Source organism: Xenopus laevis, chromosome 1S, assembly GCF_017654675.1.
Source record: "Xenopus laevis strain J_2021 chromosome 1S, Xenopus_laevis_v10.1, whole genome shotgun sequence".
In the NCBI taxonomy this organism is placed as follows: Eukaryota; Metazoa; Chordata; class Amphibia; order Anura; family Pipidae; genus Xenopus; species Xenopus laevis.
Genome location: NC_054372.1, coordinates 20,662,318 through 20,684,115, shown reverse-complemented (window position 1 = coordinate 20,684,115; position 21,798 = coordinate 20,662,318). Strand labels below are relative to the sequence as shown.

Sequence of the window (21,798 nt, the reverse complement as noted above, 5' to 3'; positions counted from 1 at the left end):
ACTGTATCCAAAGGGTGTGAGGGTCTCCAAAAATAAAGAGGCAAATATAAAAAGTAGAAAAATGTATTAGGACATGAAGACCTAACGCGTTTCGTGCCTATAGGCTGTCTGCTGCCTGTCCTGATCTTTGCTTGAGTATTTGACTTCTCTATCAGATCCTGTTTGTGCTGCGATTTTGGTGTGTATGTCGCCTTGTGACCTTGACTACTCTCCCGTCTTCTGAATCTATACTGCCTCCCCTGTTTGGTAATCCAGGCCTGTTCCAGATTACGCCTTGTTCTGCATTCCCTGCTACAACATTCAGCTGCCTTGCCTGCCCAGAACTCTCTCCCTGGTCCTCTCACGTTAAGACCTGGCGGCCCCTGAGTAACGGAGGGCTCCTCCTGAAGCCAAATGTGGTTGTTATAGGCAGAAGAGTGAGCAGCGACCGGGACCTTGGAGTTAGTTCTGAGTTTTAGGACTCCATCATTGCTACTGCACTTGTAAATGACCCTTTATAACTGCTGAAAAATATTTTATATCTGTTCTGAACTTCAAACTCTTAAAACAAAGCATGAATTGTAGATTTTAACAGAAATTATCTATTTCAATCACTGTCCCACCACATTTGGCAAATAATTTGGCACCTTGAAAGCTGCAAAATTTCAAAACTTTCTCAACTGCTTGTTCCTCTCCACCCCATGTTATGAAATGTACGGAGAGTCACAAAGAAATTCTATGACCTGTATAAATGTACTGCAGCCTTGTGCCTTTATATGGTCGCAGAACGCCTTGCTTACTTGTCAATATCCAGGGGGAACATTATCTCTTAACTACAGTTGTGGATATATTATTATATATGCGTATGTTTGTGTGTTTAAAGAGCCAGATATACAGTGCAGCTGCATTACTGACCTCCTCCTATTCATTACAAAAACAATGATATGGCAGACTTTGTCCCCAAGCTGCTTAAAATTTTACAAAACCAGATTGTCCTATGGTTTACAACGAAACATACTTATTATTGTGCATTCCACTTAATTGGACGAAGCAAGCATTCGACTCTGAACCTTTAGCTCCCAGAATGAAAGCTTCAGCCTTCAGCCTCAGGAATTTGTGTGTCCAAAAACAAGTCTTTTGTTTTGTCACCAAATGTTGCTACTGCAAACTGAGATGGATTGAATTACACAGGCTAAATATACAGTAGGGCATCTCCAGAGCAATATGAGCACATTGTTCTCCCGCTACCCCTTCAATTACTGCCAAATGTCCTTAACTCGGCAGTGAAAGAGTTACTTGTACTTTGAATTACAAGGAAGACTGCAAGGGCCCTGTCTGTGTAAACACATATTAGCAAAGGAACCAACTGTGCTGTCATACAGAGATACTAGTGTGCCCACTCGAGCTTTGGCTGACTCTTGTGGCCTAACAATGCTATCTCAACATGCACGTGCACACTGCACTGCTTTCATTCCACAGCACTCAAAAGGGGTCCTCCACCTAAAACTGTTCCTTGGATAAAGGAAGAAAATGTAAGTCTAAGCAACTCTCCGGTATCCCTTAATTAAACTTTTTCAGTGGGTTTAAAGGTATGTGTCAATGCAACTGCATCTAAAAATCACTAGGGTTGCCACTTGGCCGGTATTTTACTGACCTGGCCGGTAAAAATGATGGTTGATCCCAATGTTATTAATAGGGAAAAAAGATAAATATATAGGAAGGCCGGTATTTTTTTCTAGAAATGGTGGCAACCCTATGCACAACAGCTTCTGACTCCTGAAACAATGTAGAAAAAAACCTTCTCATTATCAGACCTGGAGGTGAACTAATGTTTGCTACATTGTTCAATGCTTTGTATCCAAATAACATTCGAAGAGTTGCTTAGAATTACAATTTCTTCATTGGGGAAGTAGAGTTAAGATGTAATGTAACAAGAAGCACCACAGCCCAATGTAGTGACCAAACACTTGCATAAACATACTGTTAGGGAGGGCAAAGTGAAAGACAAATACAAATGATGCAGGGTTTTTTTTTGTTTTTTGATTTATGGGTATCGGAAATAAAAGCAGCCAACCCTCAGAAACCACTGGGAGTAAATCCCAAATATGTCTGGTGAGGGGAGCGTCTTCCAGTGATCGTATAGGGCATGATGGTGAGAAATGGGTGTATTGCTTATTCAATGGAAAATCAGGGAAGTGTTCAAAAAGACAACATTATTGCTGCTAATTGAAGTAATTTCCTTTGAGGTGGGAGTGCACTGGCAAACAGGAGATTGAATAGAAAACAAAGGGGTTTCTTAAATGGAGTAGATCAGTGCTACTGGGTGCTTTTTTTTTTCAAAGTGCATTTACTGTCTGACCCAGCAGGCCGAAAGCTTTTTCCAGCATCACCCAGTGGCCATTTAAACTTGCATGGAGCTCAGTCTATTATCTGTGTGACCTGCAAACTCTGGGAGGCAAATGGAGCAGGGAACGGGTGGGTGGATTCAGACTTGAGAGGGAGCACTTGGGTTAACACATCCATGAGTGGAGAATGTGTAGTTCACAGTCTAGACTGGGTTCCCCCTGCTTAGCAGGTGTGGTTGTAGTTTAAAGGAACAGTAACACCAAAAAATATAATGTCCTGTTGCTCTGCACTGGTAAAACTGGTGTTTTTGCTTCAGAAAGACTACTATAGTTTACTTAAACGAGCAGCTGTGTAGCAATGAGGACAGCCATTCAAAGCCAAAAAAGGAGAAAAGGCTCAGGATATACAGCAGATAACAGATAAGCTCTATAGTATACAATGGGATTCTTAAAAACTTCAGTTATCTACTGTCTATCCTGTGCTTGAATGGCTACCCCCATGGCTACATAACAGCTTGTTTCTATAAATCCTAGTAGAGTTTCTGATGCAACCCCACCAGTTTTACCAGTGACGGGCAACACTGCATTATATTGTCATTCCTTTAAAAAACTTTTTTTGGTGTTACTGTTCCTTTAAGCTGGCCATGGGGGCAAATTCACTAACTGGCGAAAATTCGCCAGCGCTGGTTTCACGCACATCGCAACACTTCGCCAGGTGTAAATTCGCCTGGACAACGCTAATTCACGAAGATCCGAAGTTGCGCACAGGGTAACGAACGCTCAGCAGTTCGAATTTACGCTAGCGATGGCTAATTAGCATACGGTGTGCAGTTAAAGTACAATGGACATATATGCTGCAGCAAATACATTACACTACACAAGGCCAGGGAACCTTAATAAAATTATATAAAGTTGTTATAATGCCCTACACACGTGCCCACAGTATAGTTTAGGTGCCATATGTTAGCAAATTTAAAATAGGAAAAAACGCCCGCGTTTTTTGGGACTTAGAAAAATGTTCAACTATTTTTTGAGGAACTCCTATCTACTCTATTGCACTTCGCCTGGTCTGAGGTGGCGAAGGCAAGTCTGGCGATAGAGGTAACGGTCAGTAAAATCAAAAACTTAGTGAATTACCGAAAATTTGCCTGGCGTTAGAGGACGAAGTTGCGCCAGAGTCTATCTCCTTGGCGAAATTACACCAGCAAATTTACGCCAGCTGACATTAGTAAAACGGCGAAGTGCCGAATTGACGTCACGCCACTAAGTCCTTTAATAAATTTTCCCCATGGACCATGTGTAGATCATCTCATCATTTTTCGTACCATGGAGATCAGTTGTTTAGTGGATTGGACAGGTTAGAAGATTTCGGTTAACAATAATATCTCTGCCTTTGTTGCCAACCTGTTGCTGTCAATGGGTGACAGAATTTGTCGGACATAACTTTCGTACGATTGCTGTCGCGGCCAGAACATCGTCTGATTTGTTCTTTCACTACTTTATTTATTCTGAAGGGTTAGTAGCAGGTCGGATGATTGTTGGGAGGTATTCAAAATGGTGGCTAAAGGTAGAAGATCAGTATTAATTGATATGTACGTGCTAGTTTGGTAAGATTCTTTATGAAGTCTTGCACCTTATTATACTATCAATCTGATGCTAAAGTTTTTTGTCATTTTTATTTGTACCTGCATTTTTAAATCCACCATCAACATGTTTTTTAAAGCAGGTTCCCTGCACTTTAAAACATGAAGAGAATGATCTAAAATTAGGCTCTGTCGAAATATACATAAAATGCCCTTACAAATACATATCTATAGGAATTGTGTTGCCTGATACTTAAATCATAAATGGTGAAACCCTCAACATAAACTCATTAATTTTGCTGCTTTGTTTGTAAATGACACTAACAAAATGCCGCCAATGAAACCTGATCCGCTAAATCACTTATGTAACCCTGAATAAAACCACCCATATTGGCTTCCAAAGCTGCACAATAAAAGTGATATATAGCTGTGCCCAATCCTTACAGCTCATTTATGGGACAGAGTGTAGCAGGGACCAGCTGCGGCATAACTACAGCTTTCAGTGTCCCTCTGACAACACAGATGGGGTTGGTGGTGGTTCTGTTCTGTAGGGCCACTGCCTGGTATGTAGAGACATAAGTGGCGGCATCTTGGGCGTTGCTTAATAACAATAATAACATACTATAATAAATATTAGCCAATAATCAAACATTTAGAAATAAGTATTATATGTAACCCTGAAAATGCCAACAACAAGCCGAAGTGTATAGCTCAGCAAGACACAATCCCCGTGGAACAACATGAAAAGCAGAAATGTAGAATTGACATTACGTGGCACTCTGCTTTATCTTTGCCAACATTGATTTGTGTTTCCTAGTTTAGAGAGAGATGCCCCTACCCAACATGCGTAGGGCAGTTGGTTGCACTAGGGATTTCCTGAGTTTTTTTTTTTGGTCAAAACTCACAAATTCTTAAATTGAGATTTCTGAGATTTAGCACCCTGGAAACAGTTCTAATTCGACTATTCGCCTCCTAAAACCTTCCGAGTTAATGTAGAAGTCAATGGCAGAGGTCCCTTGAACTATTTGAAGATGTTAATAGTAGTGATGAGCCAAAGTTTTGCCAAGTTTTGCTTTGAAAATGACGCCCCATAGACTCCAATTGGAGAAACAAATGTCACACGTCAAAATTTTTTATTTTATGTTTTTTTTTCCGGAGGAAAACTCGATTCAAATTTGATTTTAATTAGATTCGAGTTTTTCCCCCATGGTAGGCCCGGGCAAATGCCCTATATACCTTATAACAGAACTACGCCCCCAACCCCCCAAATATATACCTTCTGCATATGTCAATGAACAGCACAGTGGCCACAGTGTAATGAAAGGTATTAGCATGAACTCTTCAGTAGCAAGGTATTTTGTTGTAACGAGGCACTGTCTGTTAAGACTACAACTTACACATTACGTTGGAGAATCAGTGACATCTATGGCCCTTGACAGATGATCTCCTATGTCACTTACAGATTCTCGATACCAGTTCAGCGACCGGCAAATAATGACATAACTGGGTTTTGTTTACCATGCTCCAGTTCTGACTGACAGTTGCCGGGCCTGGGCGTTTCTGCAGCTTTGTTTATTTAAAAATAAACCAGGCCTTGCTGGGGGAACACAGACTTATATAGAAATTCAGATAAGAAGTGGGCAAGATTAGGGAGGATCCCAAGATTCCGTGTTTCGTGCAGAGAATCAAATTGACTTGTTGGGTAAATAATATTATAAAGCTTCCCCATGCTGAATCAGTTTGGATGCATAATGCATGGTTGTACATAAATCAGTGAAGTTTGCAGCATGCATAAATTAACTCTGCCCATGACATTATTTATTAAAGTCCAAATGCCATAAACTCAAAAAAATCAAGTGTTTTTTTTACTATAAAATCTGAATTTTAGTGGAAAAAAACCTCAAATCTTTCGAGATTTATTATACCCCGAGGATAGAAAAAGTCTGAATCCGAAAATCCTGCATCTCAGACCTGCCAAGGTTGTATATAAGTCAATGGGAGAGGTCCCTATCCTATTTGAAAGTTTCTGCGCTGGAATTAGCTCACAAATTCGACTATTTCTGACTTTTTGGGCAAAAATCTGAAACATTTGGGCTTTTCGGAAAAAAGCAGGTTGACAAGTTAAGAGACAGTCCTAATGATTGGAGTGGTTTATTTATAAACACATATCAGTACAAGTGTAAGGAACCCTGTTTCCAAGAGCTTACAGTCTAGAGCAGAGATATATCCAGCCATTGCAACACTGTGTCCCAGAATTCTTAGCTGTCTTCACAAAAATGATTGGTGTTGGAGTTCACAAGCTACATGAAGAGGTGGAACTATAAAGGTAGAGAGCAGCTGAGACTGCTGTATGGGGTAATTTTAGGATAGCACGACTGGACAGCAATGGGCCTTGGCACTCGGATCTGGCAGGCATGGCATCAGCTTGTTCCTAACTACAAAGATTCCACTCCACTGGTCACAGGCAGCAAGTGCTCACAATGTAGTAGTACGGGGGAGGGCTAAGATTTCTGATGGAAACCCCTCCCCGGTCCTTGCAAAATGCAAAAAAGTTTCCTTTAGGGTCAGGACACACGCTCAGATTCGAGGAGCTTAGTCGACAAATCTCCTCTTCTTCGGGGCGACTAATCTCCCCAAACTGCCTCCCACCAGCTAGAATGTAAATCGTCGGCCGGATGGCACTCGGAGTGCTTCGCTTTCTGAAGTCGCCTGAAGTTCGGAAAACGAAGCGCTCCGACTGCCATCCCACCGCCGATTTGCATTTTAGCCAATGGGAGGCAGTTTTGGGAGATTTGTCGCCCTAAAGAAGAGGAGATTTGTCGCCAGGCGACTAATCTCCCTGAATCTGAGCGTGCCCTGGTTTCCTGACACTAACACCCGTCCCTAGGCCAATAAAGGTTGGGGACCGCTGTGTTATAGAATGACCAATTCTAAGCAAATTTTCAGTTGGTTTTCATGATTTATTTTTTTATAGTTTTATAGTTATGTGCCTTTTTCTTCTGACTCTTTGCAGATTTCAAATGAGCGTCGCTGACCCCTCTGTAAAACGCTCTGTAAGGCTACAAATGTATTGTTATTGCTAATTTTTATCACTCCTCTTTCTATTCAGGCCTCTCCTATTCATATTCCAGTCTCTTATTCAAACCAATGCATGGTTACTAGGGGAATTTTGACCCTACGTACCAGATTGTTTAAAATGCAAATTGAACAGCTGCTGAATAAAAAGCTAAATAACTCAAAAACCACAAATAACAAAAAAAATGAAAACCAATTGCAAATCGTTTTAAAATATCAATCTCTACTAGGGATGCACCGAATCCAGGATTCGGTTCGGGATTCGGCCTTTTTCTGCAGGATTCGGATTCGGCCGAATCCTTCTGCCCGGCCGAACCGAATACGAATCCTAATTTGCATATGCAAATTAGGGGCGGGGAGGGAAATTGCGTGACTTTTTGTCAGAAAACAAGGAAGTAAAAAATGTTTTCCCCTTCCCACCCCTAATTTGCATATGCAAATTAGGGTTCGGATTCGGTTCGGTATTCGGCCGAATCCTTCATGAAGGATTCGTGGGTTCGGCCGAATCCAAGAAAGTGGATTCGGTGCATCCCTAATCTCTACATCTACTTAAAGTTATGTCAAAGGTGAAACAACCCCATTCGTACCTCCATATCAGGCATGGGCGGATTTGTTTCCATTTTCGCCGCAAAAATACCAGCCTTCCTATATATTTATCTTTTTTCCCTATTAATAACATTGGGATCAACCGTTATTTTTAATGTATTTTAAAATACCGGTCAGGTGGCAAACCTAGTCGCGCATCAAAAAAAAAATAAAAAAATGACGCGAGTGAATTTTTGGCGAGGCGAAACGTGTTAAATTCGCCCAAGCTTACTCCACTTCAGTTTTTTTTGGGGGTGGGAAGGTAAGTCCAATAACAAGAACTATAGAGCTCCCTGTCCTGACTGCAGGGCTCCACCTGTTGACCTTTGAACTCTGAACCAGTCTATTATATCAGCAATTGGCTGTCCTGAGCTGCTGGGAGTTGTAGTTTATCCGCAAATCTTCATTAGGTGAAGGGTCTTGCAGCTCCAATGGAGGGTCCTGGCAAGTAAGGGGAGACGGTGTAAATAAACAGGGATGCCCAGCCTGTACTATATCCAGCTGCTATTGTACTACAGCTCCCAGCATGCTCGGCTGCAGCCTGGATGGCGAGAGGCATATATGCTGTCAAACAATAATTCTATCCTCTCCTGCCATGTTGGGACCTGCAGTACAGGTTTGTTTCCCTGAGTGGGGCAGGAGGCAATTGCAATGCGGCAGAGCCACGGGCTACCTGTCCCCCTACCATTTAACTCGCACGAGTTCAGCCTCCCCGTGACGTCACAGGTGTCAGCGGTAGCGCCGGGGGAGAGAGAGAGGAGGGCCGGGGAAGAGACAGCCCAGCCTCCATGTGATAGGCGCGTCACGTGACCAGCAGCAGTAGTAAGACAGGTACCTTCAGTTGAGCCTCAGTAAGAGGCGAGCTGCCTGCATGAGTGGAGCTGTGTGTGACTGCTGCTGCTGCTGCTGCTGGGGACTGTAGATCCAATCAGGGGCTGGATGGCGTGGGACATGTGTAACCAGGACTCTGTATGGAGTGACATAGAGGTAAGCCTTGCACCCACACACCATCATCATTTAGCTTTTTATTTTTTATTCATTCCAATCATTTTTATTGATATAAAAATATTAAAATTCATATTGCAGAATTGTTTTTTTTTTTATTTATTTTTTTTGGAGGAGGGTGGATTTAAATTAAAAAAAAAAAAATGCCTTTTGTTATTTTGCTGTAGCCCCAGCAGCTGTCTATTTATAAGTCTTTCCTCTTGCGATGCTGCGAGTGCAAAGCTGCTGTCATCAGGGTCTGTTGCACTTGGAAAGTATTTGCCTGTGCCCCTTGGCTCTCCCCCGGCCCGTCACATGCAGCAGCCCCTGGGACACTCATCAGTCTCTCAAGTCTTTCCAGTGGCCTGCTTGGAAGCCTGCCATGCCTATTGATAGAACAATTAACTTCAAATAATCTCACTTATTAATCTTCCCATTCTCCTATAGCAGCCCCTCTGATCCGCTATTTGGCAACGCAAGCACCTAGGCACATATTTGCCATTTGGGCGCCACATTTACCCAAACACCAAAACCTCTGGGTTTTTTTTTTTTAAAAAAAAAACCCAAACCATAATTCTATTTGCCAGTCTGCAAGTGGCTTGTGCTAAGAGGTGATCAGCTGTTCTGCTCTCCGCTGTTTATTTAGAATAAAGCAAAAAAGATAAGGGGAGCGTATGGGTAAAAATAGAAGGTCGTACATCAAATCTACAGCTTGGTACAATTCATAAAGGAAAAAAAAACAACAATTCTGCCCCCCCCCCGCTCCCTGGAGAACGCGGGTGAAACAGATTTTCCTCCAATTCTGCATGGTGGCACTTTACAGATTAGAACCTTATTAAAGAGCTATAAGTTATCTAAAACTTTATTGCAATAATTAAAAATGCAGGTATCACCCAATTCTTACTTGGGGGGGGGGGAGAGAAAAAAAATGACTCACTGTTTTGTATGCAGATCACTGACAAATTCTGTGTATACATAAAGGCACGCATATAGGGAAATATCTATTTTTTTTTCCAGTTATTACAAATAAAATTCCATGCAGATTACAGTTTCAGGCTAGATGATTCCCAAGTCTTAATTGATCCAATTTCCGAGGATCCTGTGTGGTATTAGCCTTTTTTTTTTTTCTCCCCCAGCTGCTGGGTCCCTTATTTATTTTCATCCTACGTTATTCCCGATGCTGCTCAGAGCTGAAGGAAGCAGCATGGAAATTTGGAAGATTTATTTTTTTTTGTTATGATTATTTCTGTAAAGACAGGACTGGGTGCAAAAAACAGTTCTGAGCAGCTATTGATCTGAGGGACACTTGGGTGCTGTCCGGAATTTCATGTTACGGTTATTCTCTGCGCTTTACATGAAATGCATGGATGGATTAACTCTTGCTGCAGCCTGACTCATACATTGCTGCCTTCCCCCCCCCCTCGTAATCAAATCACTGCTGCACGCTGCTTCTTTCCTAGGAAGCAAATTAATGAACACTTACGCTGCCAAGTGGGCCAGCAACATATTGCAGCACAGCAGGGTGCCTGCTCCTGAAGGGGTTAAGTTTGGTAGTCTATTTAAAGGGTTTTGGGGAGTGATGAACAGACACTTGGCAGAGGTTGTAATGTGTGTATGTGTGCTTGCTGCATGGGTCAGCCTGATGTTCCTAGTCCTAAGGACCCACGCAGCTCCCAGATGTTGCAGGTTTTAATGAAGGTGACTGCAGAGATTGATGGGGTCAGCCTCACCGGGCCATTGCAACAAGTTTCTTACTTCATACTGTGCCATTTGGTTCCCTCATATGAATGACTGAGCCAGGAGCAGGGATGAAGCGGTTAATTTTAGCACCGCCATACTTCACTTGCTCCTCTCTCTTGGGCCGTGACTATCAGAGGCAAGGGAAAAAAAAAAAACCCTCCAAAGGTTAATGGGAAATTAAACATAATTGCAATGCTCCTTTCCCATCGCTGGAGCGGTTAAGGCAATTTATTGGCTTCTTTTTTAATCTGGATTCATAAAAAATAAAGTGCAAAATTGCAATGATTTTTTTTCCTGTATTCGGATGATCATTTTGGCCTTGGCTTCCCAGCCCTCACCTGGTGGTTCGTGGGGCTTAGTTTTATTATTATCCACCATTGATTTTTAAGAACTGGGCATTGCTAAGCAATGCTGGAGTAGAGGGGGGGCCAAGTAATGCTGGGAGTTGTAGTTGTAGCAGGCGGAATATGGTGTGAATACTAATCATCTCTGTAAGTAATGACTCGTGTAATTTTGCCTAGAATTTTATTTTGGCTTTTACGAGGCCTGGCCCCAGGGCAAATGCCTTTCTCCCTTCTCTGCTTTAATCCCAGCCATGTTGCTTAGCACCTGTTACAGATGTATGGGGAAATGGATGAACTAACAATGTGTCTTTTCAGATTGAGATATCTGAAAGGCTAATTATATAATGTATATCAGCAGCATTGTCATTTCTAACCTACCAATGTGTCTTCAGTTTAAAAGTGCAACAGGAGCATTCGCCAGTAGGAGCAGGATTGAGTGTCCGCCAGCATTAATCTTATTTTTTTCCCTATAAGATTTTTCTTATATTGAACATGCATGCTCTGAAACAACAGCAGCAGCAGCAGTCCTCTCCATGCAACATTGTGCATTCGTAGCACCCATTTTAATTACCTCCATCCACAAAAGACATTTGCAATTGATTTATAGACTCTCATGTCTACCAGAACTCGTAATTTGATTATAGGTAGAACGGGAGGGTTAAAAAAAAATTAAATCATGGCCAATAGAGCTACTTACTTTCAAAAAACCTTATTTATTTTTTTTGGGGGGGGGGGGGGGAGGGTTTATATGAAACTGCTGAATTGAACCCAGATGATCCATATTGTCAAAAATGTAAAAAATATGATTGCGATAGTGCATCTGCCGACCCTTACTTGTGATTTTATGGGTTGTGGCTTTAAGCCATCTCCTGATGGGCATTGGGATGCTTGAAGGATTGCTCAACTTGGACTCCTTCCAGGCTTTTTATTCGAAGGGTAACCTTGGTGGCCAAAGCACAGAGACCAGTTGATCATAGCTAAATGTTGATAACAGCTAATAAATCTAAAGTTTTAGAGTGATTTTTCTTAATTTTTTTTTCTTTTTTTTTTTCCCCTTGTATCCTTGCAGTGTGCTGCTCTGGTCGGTGAAGACCAGCCTCTGTGCCCCGATCTTCCTGAACTTGATCTCTCTGAACTTGATGTTAATGACTTAGATGCCGACAGCTTCTTGGGTGGATTAAAGTGGTACAGTGACCAATCAGAAAACATTTCCAATCAATACAGCAGCGAATCATCCAACATATTTGAGGTATGAGCGTGGCCCGCGCCAACAGGTTCATGTTGTTTTACAACCTTGTTTAATCAGGATAAAAAAAATGCCGCTTGGACACCAACCAATATTTTTTTTTTTTTTTGCTTTTCTACGGTGGAAGCGGAGGATCAGTTAACTGTATTTTATTAATGGACATTGTTGACAGTGAGTTGGAAAATGTATATCCGCACATACAGGTGTTAGAACAGACCAGCATTTGTTAGCACGGCATGCTCTCTAAGGTGTTCCAGTTGGGTTTCTAATTAAAAAAACAGAAAGCAAAAAGGTGCAATATATCATTTGGGAAAGGTAATTGGTGAGTATTTCAGCAGCATCTGTCTGAACAAGAACATTTAGAGTAAGGTTTTCCTTAATCTGGGTATTTTATATAGGAAACATTAGAACACTATAATACAAGGGCCTCTTATAATTCAATCAGTGGCGTAACTAGATATTACGGGGCACCACAGCAAATTATTTTTCAGGCCCTCAAAATGTCTAGAGGTTGACCTGTTTACCAATATTTATTGACATTGTATATGAATTGGGGCCCCTAGACCGACTGCCCCCCCCCTGCAGCCACAGGGTCTGCTTCCTCTGTAGTTACACCCCTGAATTCAACTTCAGAACTGTTTTAAAAGGGTCTTAGCAGCAGGGACCACTGCCCACAGAGTTGGATAGAAACTCCACAGGGTCCTACATGTTTTTCTCTTTTTAGAGGTTATTCACGATATGTGTAACAGTATATAATAGCACCCCTTCAATTTAATATACACATTAGGGCAGTCTTACTCACAGCCTCCATCTTTTGCTGCACCACAACTCCCACAATTCCCTGACAGGAGGCAAAGAATTGGCATCCAGCAACAACTGTAATGCAACAAGTTGAACAACATTGTTCAATACAAAGACAGGCCTTGAAAAGTGTAGGCAACACCATCTGTTGACCAGGCAGAGAACAATGCAAATGAAAATATTCCCTCAACCTCCTCTCCCCCAGCCATTCTTCAACTTTATAAACCATCAAAAGCTTTAACATGAATATGTGAGGACCCTTAATGTAGGCATCTAAACAGCAATGAATATTTGTAACATTCCTGATATCATATCAGTGCAAAGCAAGGGAGTAGATGCCGTAATCCTGTTTTATAAGCAACTTGTTGTCCACCCTTTGAAGGCACTTGTCGTGCTTAACCTACAGAACAATGTAGAACATTTGAGAGAGGGTAGCGGCTCTAACATGTTCTATAGGTCACATGCCAATTCTAGCGCCATTCCCATGTACTTGTTAAATGCCTATGAGTGCTTTGTAATGTCGTGCAGAGTTTCTTTGGCACTTGAGGTGTCTGCATGAGTGTTGCTTTGATATGCAGATGGATTGTACAGGCATTTGAAATGGAAAGACTATCTAAGTGGTGAACTATTCTGAATCCATGGCTTGTCATTTACTTAGTCAATGCATGGAAATACAGGCAGTATATGTATTGCCATATATAATTAGGCCTATATATATATATATATTTGTCCTCGGACTGGAGCACTCATACAAACAGAGGCCAACTGCCTGGGTGCAGGTTTAATAAAAATGTGTACAAGGATTGGAAAAACCGCACACACAGGACTTGTATGAATGAAAGAAAACAAAATTTTATTGCGACGTTTCGGCTCTGATACTAGAGCCTTCCTCAGGTGAAATATACAGTGCAAATAACAATCTATTTAAACATAAAATGGCGCCAAACATCAGCTTGTGATGTCATCAGAGCCTGGGTGCGTCACTAATTAGTGGTGCATAAATCAGTAGCACTAAACAGCCGCTATTCCTATACAGGTGAGTGTCCCAAGTGTATGTGCAACATACTGTGCGGCACCCTCACTGCCGCACAGTATGTTGCACATACACTTGGGACACTCACCTGTATAGGAATAGCGGCTGTTTAGTGCTACTGATTTATATATATATATATATATATATATATATATATATATATATATATATATATATATATATATATATATATATATATATATATATATATATATATATATATATATATATATATATATATATATATATATATATATATATATATATATATATATATTTCGTGCTGTATTCTATTTATGAAATGACTTGTGTTGGATATTATAAAGTTTGGCTGTTACTGTAGCAGCGACTGTTGTAATATCTGGGATTAACTTGTCGAATCAAAGGAGTTCTTGGAATCCCACGAGTTCTTGCTAAATTGCAGCTTTTACCCAATAGTTTGTTTAGGAACACCTTACTAGCCGTTGCGGAGCTTGGCAATAGTTCAGCCCAGGTTATGGACCCTTTATCAGAAAGTGTTTTTTAATGATTTATAGCTCCAATACACTGGCTGAAAGAAAGAGGATCCTTTTGAGAGACACTGACAAATAGGGCCTGCTTTTAGTGAGATGCTTGAGAAGTCAGCTGCCTCAATTGTTGCCCTTGAACTTCACCCGTTCTTCTTTTTTCAGTGTAACGTTACCCTGGCACAAACACACAACAGAACCCAGAGAGAGAGCATGGCCACGTGCCTTACTCACGTTACAGGAGGTTGATGATGGAAACGTTACATTAAACTCATAGCTGATATATTTAAACCTTGCAAGATTTAATCTGTTGCATTTTTATCTCTTGTTGCATTACAACAAGATAGGAAGATGTGGCTTTGTCTTTTATTAGTTTACAAAAGAGAATCCGTGCTAGCCTTAAGCTAATGTTTATTTTGGGCATTTTGACCGCACAGGCCTCTGCAGTTAAGGGACAAATTGAATTATCCAAGAGCAGCTAGCAGATGATGTTCAACTACAATCCTTAGTAAGCCTGTTGCAAGGCGTTGAGTGGTAATTAGCATCTAGAAAGCTACTCGCTGAGTAAAATGTTCAGTAATATGTTTTTTAGGAAAGAAGTATTGAAGACAATCGTTTGCTCCAGGCCATTTATCCACAAATATCAGCAGTTAGCTTTGCCTCATCCATGGGCCTAGAAAAGGCCACAGTGCACTGTGTTTTCTGTGTGGAATGTATAATCTGTTAAAACTGTCACCGAAAAAAAACTTTGCCCCCAAAACAGCATTGTGCATGGCACAACAGTATGGCCAACCATTTTTGTGTATGTGTTAGGGCCTTGATAGCCAGGATTACCCCTGTTCCACAGTATTTTGCATTACATTAGTTTAATGCAGTGGAGAGCCGAAAAGTGCAAGGCTATACATACGGGTATGAAATCCTTTATCCAGAAAGCTCAGAATTAGGGAATTGCCATCTCCCATAGACTCCATTATAATCAAATAATTCAGATGTTTTAAAATGATTTCCCTTTTCTCTGTAATAATACTTCCTTGCTCCAAACTAAGATATAATTAATCCTTACTAGAAGCAAAAACAGCCTATTGGGTTTATGCAATCTTTAAATATTTTTTTAGTAACATATGAAGATTCAAAATATGGCGAAAACCCCAGGTCCCAAGCTTTCTGGATAATAGTTCCCATGCCTGTATAATAGGTCACCAGGTACAGCAGGAAAACACTGGCTGCATATTGCATGAATATAGACTTTTCTACTGCTTCTGGTTCAATCAGCGCCTTAAAGCTATGCCTACGTGCAATTATCTGCCTGCCCTTATATTTATATACATTCCCTGCCAAGTATTTGCTTAATGAACAAAAAATAACAGCCAGCATGACTTCATGAGCCCTAAGATTGTAAGTTCTCAGGGCCAAAGTGTGTGAAAAATGCTGCACATGCAGGGTAGTAGCAATAAAGGTATTCTAAATACCACCTATATAAAGAATTTTTATATGTTGAGAGCGCATGGCTCTGATCTTGCCTCTAGCGTCTATACCTTTATGAACTTCTTTCACTTTGTACCTTTTTTCGCCCTACCCTTATACTCTGTGTACCTTTTGCTCCCGTGTTAGTGTCACATGCATACTGTACTAAATAGTTTAGCTGGGGCTGCTCGTTCCTGCTGTAACTATGTAACTCTGGCTGAAGCCAGTGGGAGGCCAGTTGGTACCAGAGAGCACTGAATGAATGGCATATTTGTTAGAGACTGGTTGCCTGGTCTGGCTGCTATACAGGAAAAAAAAAAGTAATAAAGTCACAGGACTGAGACACTGACATATGACAACAGGTATATTGTCTGCAGTGACTTGTGAGTCTGGTGGCCCAGCAGGGACAAACTACCTCTGACTTTCTTTCTCTTGCTTATTGTCAACTCGGAGCATTTATACAGAGTCAAGTCAAAGACTCCCTTTGTCTAGGATATTGCTGTAGAATATACAAATAGGCCACAAAAAAATATTTTCCCAAGTAGTGTAGGAAGGCTGGGTTGGGTCTTATGGATTTCCAAGTTGTGGTCCTCTAGCACTTGGTCAACGGTAACTCACAGTGTAACCCAATTAGTATAACAAAGCATAATTTTGTGTTTACAAAAAACTAACAAACCTAACAAAAATATGGTACCAAAGTAGCCCTCGTAGACTTGCACTGAAACTCCCTGACAAGTACTTGTGCCAAGGCTTGTCAAGCAAAACTATGTTTTCCTAGACAACCACTTGTTAGATGATTTCATTGTCTATGGGTTTTGAAGCACTGTTGGGTGCAGCTAACTGTCATAGTTCAGTAGCCCTTTCCAGTATTTTGTTTAAGCTTAATTGGACTTGCATTGCCCCAAGCCACTAGCTACCAACTTGGTGACTCCCCAAGCAGCTTATTGGCCTGTTTTCACCCCTAGTGATTCTCTTGTTGGCCCAAAGCCAGTGTTCCTTTACCTCCCCAAGCAAGTAGAGATCTTCCAGTGTATGACCATTTGTTTTCTCATAATTCTCAATCATCCAGGTCATGATATATCTGTGGAAATAAGTCAAATCAACTGGACTTACTGTAGTAAGTCCAGTTGATTTAACTTATTTCTACAGATATGGCCTTTTATAATTAATTTAAAGTAGAATTGTAAACTACAATCCACAGTATAACTCTCCAATCTTTGAATGTTGGGAGTTGGTTTTCACTACAGCTTTACCACTGCAGGTTAAGGCCAATGCAGATTGTGAACATTTTTGGCCCTACCACAATTAGCTATGTCAGTAGTTAAGATAAGTCTGTTGTTCTGCAGCATTAAATGAGTTAAATTAATCCCGTGGTCAAAGAATTTGGCTATTGAAATGACTGCCTGTAGCATTGTTATTTAGTCAACCAGCAGGTGTCACCCTGTAATCATTCACACTGCAGGGTGTTGAGTCAACATAACGCAGGAGTTTTTTTCACTTAGGAATCTGATCTAAATCAACTGCTTTACATCCATAGTTAAAACGAATGACATTCCAAGCATGGCACAGTAGCCGGGTTTAATACACTGTACATTTACATATCTTAACAGTAATGCCTGGCTCATGTATATTCGTGAGAAACAGAAATTGTTTTGCTGATATTTGAAATGGTCCAGCATGGTTTCAGCTGCTCAGTCTCAAGAACCAGAAAAAAAGAACAGGGAGAATACATCCGTTAGAAAAGCATAATTTCTAGAAAAAAAGAGCCAGCGCCATAGGCACAGGACCAACAAACAAAATATAGGGGAATATTATTTCAAATAACACCACTTTTGTGCTCAGGAGTAGGGCTTAGCTATATCACCGCTAAGTGTGAACCCTTGTAAGTCTTGCCACCACCTAAATATTGAAAATAGAGAAAGACTTTATGAACTTTCCTTAACAGATTTCAAGGTGGGTACTCACAAACGTAAATTTATTGCTTGGCCTATAAAGAGACTTTCCTGCGTCAATCTCACTCTCCTTCTTATGCAGCTGTTAAAAGATATGCGGTAGCGAATAGTGTAAAACCTTTTTATTGTAAAACAATTTTTAAAAAATGCACTCGCCTGGCATCTCGTATAAAAAGCATAACTATGTTCCGTCCTGGTGAGGAACTGTCCCTTTATGGAGTCCGCACAGAAAAGCATCATTTGGCATAGTTGCAAAGGCAAGATTTATAGTGAGGAACAACTGCTCACAAACATCCAATAGTTTCATATTGTGACAGTGATTTTTTTTATTTCTCTTTATACCTACAAGCAAGTGTGGCTGCCCTGGGTCTTTCAGAGCAATGGTCGTGGTAGCATTATAGAGCTCAGCTTCTGGCAAGGAACGTTAGCTGTGGGATTAAAGTAGGTATAGTAGGGAGTGATGGTGCTTATAGTTCCAGTGGGGATAATAGTCTCTGGGAAGGGAGTGTGGCTGTGGGATAGCAGGTATAGTAGGGAGAGATGGTGTCTATAGTAACAGTGGGATAATAGTCTCTGGGAAGGGAGTGTGACTGTGGGATAGAAGGTATAGTAGGGAGAGATGGTGCCTATAGTAACAGTGGGATAATCGTCTCTTGGAAGGGATTGTGACTGTGGGATAGAAGGTATAGTAGGGAGAGATGGTGCCTATAGTAACAGTGGGATAATAGTCTCTGGGAAGGGACTGTGACTGTGGGATAGCAGGTATAGTAGGGAGAGATGGTGCCTATAGTAACAGTAGGATAATAGTCTCTGGGAAGGGAGTGTGACTGTGGGATAGCAGGTATAGTAGGGAGAGATGGTGCCTATAGTAACAGTGGGATAACAGTCTCTGGGAAGGGAGTGAGGCTGTGGGATAGCAGGTATAGTAGGGAGAGATGGTGCCTATATTAACAGTGGGATAATAGTCTCTGGGAAGGGAGTGTGGCTGTAGGATAGCAGGTATAGTAGAGAGAGATGGTGCCTATAGTAACAGTGGGATAATAGTCTCTGGGAAGGCAGTGTGGCTGTGGGATAGCAGGTATAGTAGGGAGAGATGGTGCCTATAGTAACAGTGGGATAATGGTCTCTGGGGAGGGAGTGAGGCTGTGGGATAGCAGGTATAGTAGGGCGAGATGGTGCCTATAGTAGCAGTGGGATAATAGTCTCTGGGAAGGGACCGTGGGATAACTGGTATAGTAGGGAGAGATGGTGCCTATAGTAACAGTGGATAATAGTCTCTGGGAAGGGAGTGTGACTGTGGGATAGCAGGTATAGTAGGGAGAGATGGTGCCTATAGTAACAGTGGGATGATAGTCTCTGGGAAGGGAGTGTGACTGAGGGATAGCAGGTATAGTAAGGCAAGGTGGAAACATCAACAATTCTACCAACAGCTACATGATTTTTTCATTGGTCTTGCCACAGGTTGTACATTCCTGTGTTAAAGAAATAATACCATTCTGAAACTTAATTGTGCAGGACCCTCACTGTTAAAGGTGGTCACGCATGTTACATTACTAAACCAACTTCTATTTAAATATTCAGCATATTTATATTTGCCCATTGACTTACTATGCCAGGTTATTCATTGTAGGAGTGTAGCAGATTAATGAATTACCAGATCTTGCATAAAGCGACTTGGTGTGACTTTTAAACTACCACATGTGACTCGCGTTAATCTTTTTTTTTTTTTTCCATTTTCAGACAACTGACCCTCTGTAGAATTTCTGAACATGATTTTGTTCCCGCATCCCCGGCCCCCGTCGTCCCATTTTTAATTTTCAGGCAGTTCCACTGCCTGAGGCTTAGAGTTCAAGGAGACCTGATCCAGGGGAGTCAGTGTAGTGGAATTTTGATGGCTGATGCCCTTCAGTGCCAAATCAGCATGATTTATTATTGCCACTCAGTTCAGGATTACAAGGTGGTGCAGTGGGGTTGAATAACTAGAGATCTGCAGGAAAGCCTCAAAGCTATTTGTGTTGTGCTATGCACAAGTACAGTAGGGACCATCCTTTGTTAATAACCACATGTCGGTTTATTCATTTCTGTAGTGACGCCTTACCTGCAGCCATCCATCTGTTTTTGAACTGCAATTCTCAGAACCCTCTGCAACACTGTCTTTTGGGGTAATGAGAAAGGACCTTCCAGATTAGCCCCAACTCACTGGTAACTTCAGCCTTAAAGCATAGAAGCTGTAAAACTACATTTCCCACTATCCACTCCTAGCACTTGGGGGTGGGCCAACTTTGGAGATTGACCTACCTACCTAAATACCAAAGACGTTGATGACATAACCTGGAAGCAGTTATGTTTAAGTGGCTTACTAAGGTTATGTGAACTGTAAGGTAGACATACCTTCTCTTGGTGGGTAGATGAGACATCAGTAGCTGGGAAAGCAAGAGAACATGCAGCTTTCAGATGTGCTCATTCAGGCCATGGTCAGTACTATTTGGCCAGTCTTTTGAAGCTTAGACATTAGACACACTTTTGACCTCTAAGGGGCTTGCTGGTCAGGGGTAATAATTGTGTATGAGCCGGGGTAAATAAATGCCTATCCCTAGAATACAAGCTTTTAAAGGATTAAACTAGTTGTAGGTTCTCCTCTTTGCTCCCATTTTCTCTCACCTGTGTTTTTAGTCCCAGATGTGGTTAGCTGACGAGCTGTTTATATCACCCCCCATGTTCTCACTTGCATACACACACATATATATATATATATATATATATATATATATATATATATATATATATATATATATATATATATATATATATATTTCTTACTGATTACAGAAATCTAATAAATTAGAACATTTGCATTACCTCTTGCAGCCTATTCAACATTCACTGATGTATTGATTCACAAGGCAGCACAATCAATATGAACATATATATTCCCTTTCTTTGAGCACCGACACACTATTTTATTGCGCTAATCAACAGATTAGATTCTGGTTGCCTGCATTAAACTATTGCGAGAAATTAAAAAATAACATAAGCTTCATCATACTGAAATAAGAAGCTTTCTAAATATAATCAATTAAATATTCTGCACCATTTCTGAAATAATCTTGTTTATCTTCACTATCCCTCTCTCAGCATCTGTTTCTCTTCATTCTGTCTTCATGCAGCAGTTGGGTGTCACATATTCATTGACAGTTACATCCAATATATTTTATAGGGGGGCTCCTTTCCTAGCAGATGTATTAGAGCTCACTCAAATAACTGATTCCAGTACAAACAAAATCTAACAAAATAACTTTTGCACAAATTCTGCATGTAGAGAGACATGATTTCTGGTGATTTTCATAGTGAGCTTTATTACATCTTCTAGGCAAAAGGAGCCCCCCTATAAGATATATTGGATCTAACTGTCAATGATTATCTGACACCCAACTGCTGCATGAAGACACAATGAAGAGAAACAGATGCTGAGAGAGGAATAGTGAATATAAACTTCATTAGTTTCAGAAACAGTGTAGAATTTTTAATTGATTGTATTTAGAAAGTTTCTTATTTCAGTATGATGAAGCTTATATTAAATTTTCATTTTTGTGATAGTTACCCTTTAAGTTTGTATTAATTCATAGGAGATGTCATATTTTGGGAAAGCTCAGAAGAACTGAAATACAGGAGTGAATTCTGGTCGAGGATGTGGAATGATGCGACATGATCATATCTTTGGCTCACAATGTCAGGATGGTGTCTAAACTGATGTGTTCCTTATTTATGCCTTCTGTTTTAGGCCAAGTCATAGTTGGAATTGTAATTTTAGCAGGAATTAAAAAGGTGTAGGTTGAAGTTTCTGGATAATAGTTGCTATAATGAAGAGCAAGTGTTTTTGTTATTTTGTCATGCCCTGTTTGGATCCTTAACTAAAGTGACAATAAGAACTTTCTTTGGCATTAGAATTAAGTTGTTCTTTAAGGCCCACGTCCAACATGGTGTTTTGATGATTCCAGGGAGAACCTCTGTGATCATAACACCCTTCTCTGCTTTTAATCCACAGCACATTGACTGTAGTGCAAAAGCGCTACCTATGACACAACCTGCTAGTAGGAACTCTGACTTATTGAGGGACAGCGTGTGTCGGTGGAAATATCTGTCATTACCCATCCAGTGGAA

General features: G+C 40.8%; 1 protein-coding gene across 1 annotated transcript in view; it reads left to right on the top strand.

Moving 5' to 3' along the window:
* The first annotated feature begins 8,303 nt into the window (after positions 1–8,303).
* The window catches only part of ppargc1a.S (PPARG coactivator 1 alpha S homeolog), a 67,094-nt gene continuing 53,599 nt past the window's right edge, over positions 8,304–21,798 (top strand). Inside the window, exons 1-2 of the mRNA XM_018243070.2 lie at positions 8,304–8,554; positions 11,705–11,884. Of these exons, the coding sequence (XP_018098559.1) occupies positions 8,507–8,554; positions 11,705–11,884 (228 nt within the window). The 5' untranslated portion in view covers positions 8,304–8,506. The remainder of the gene's footprint in view (positions 8,555–11,704; positions 11,885–21,798) is intronic.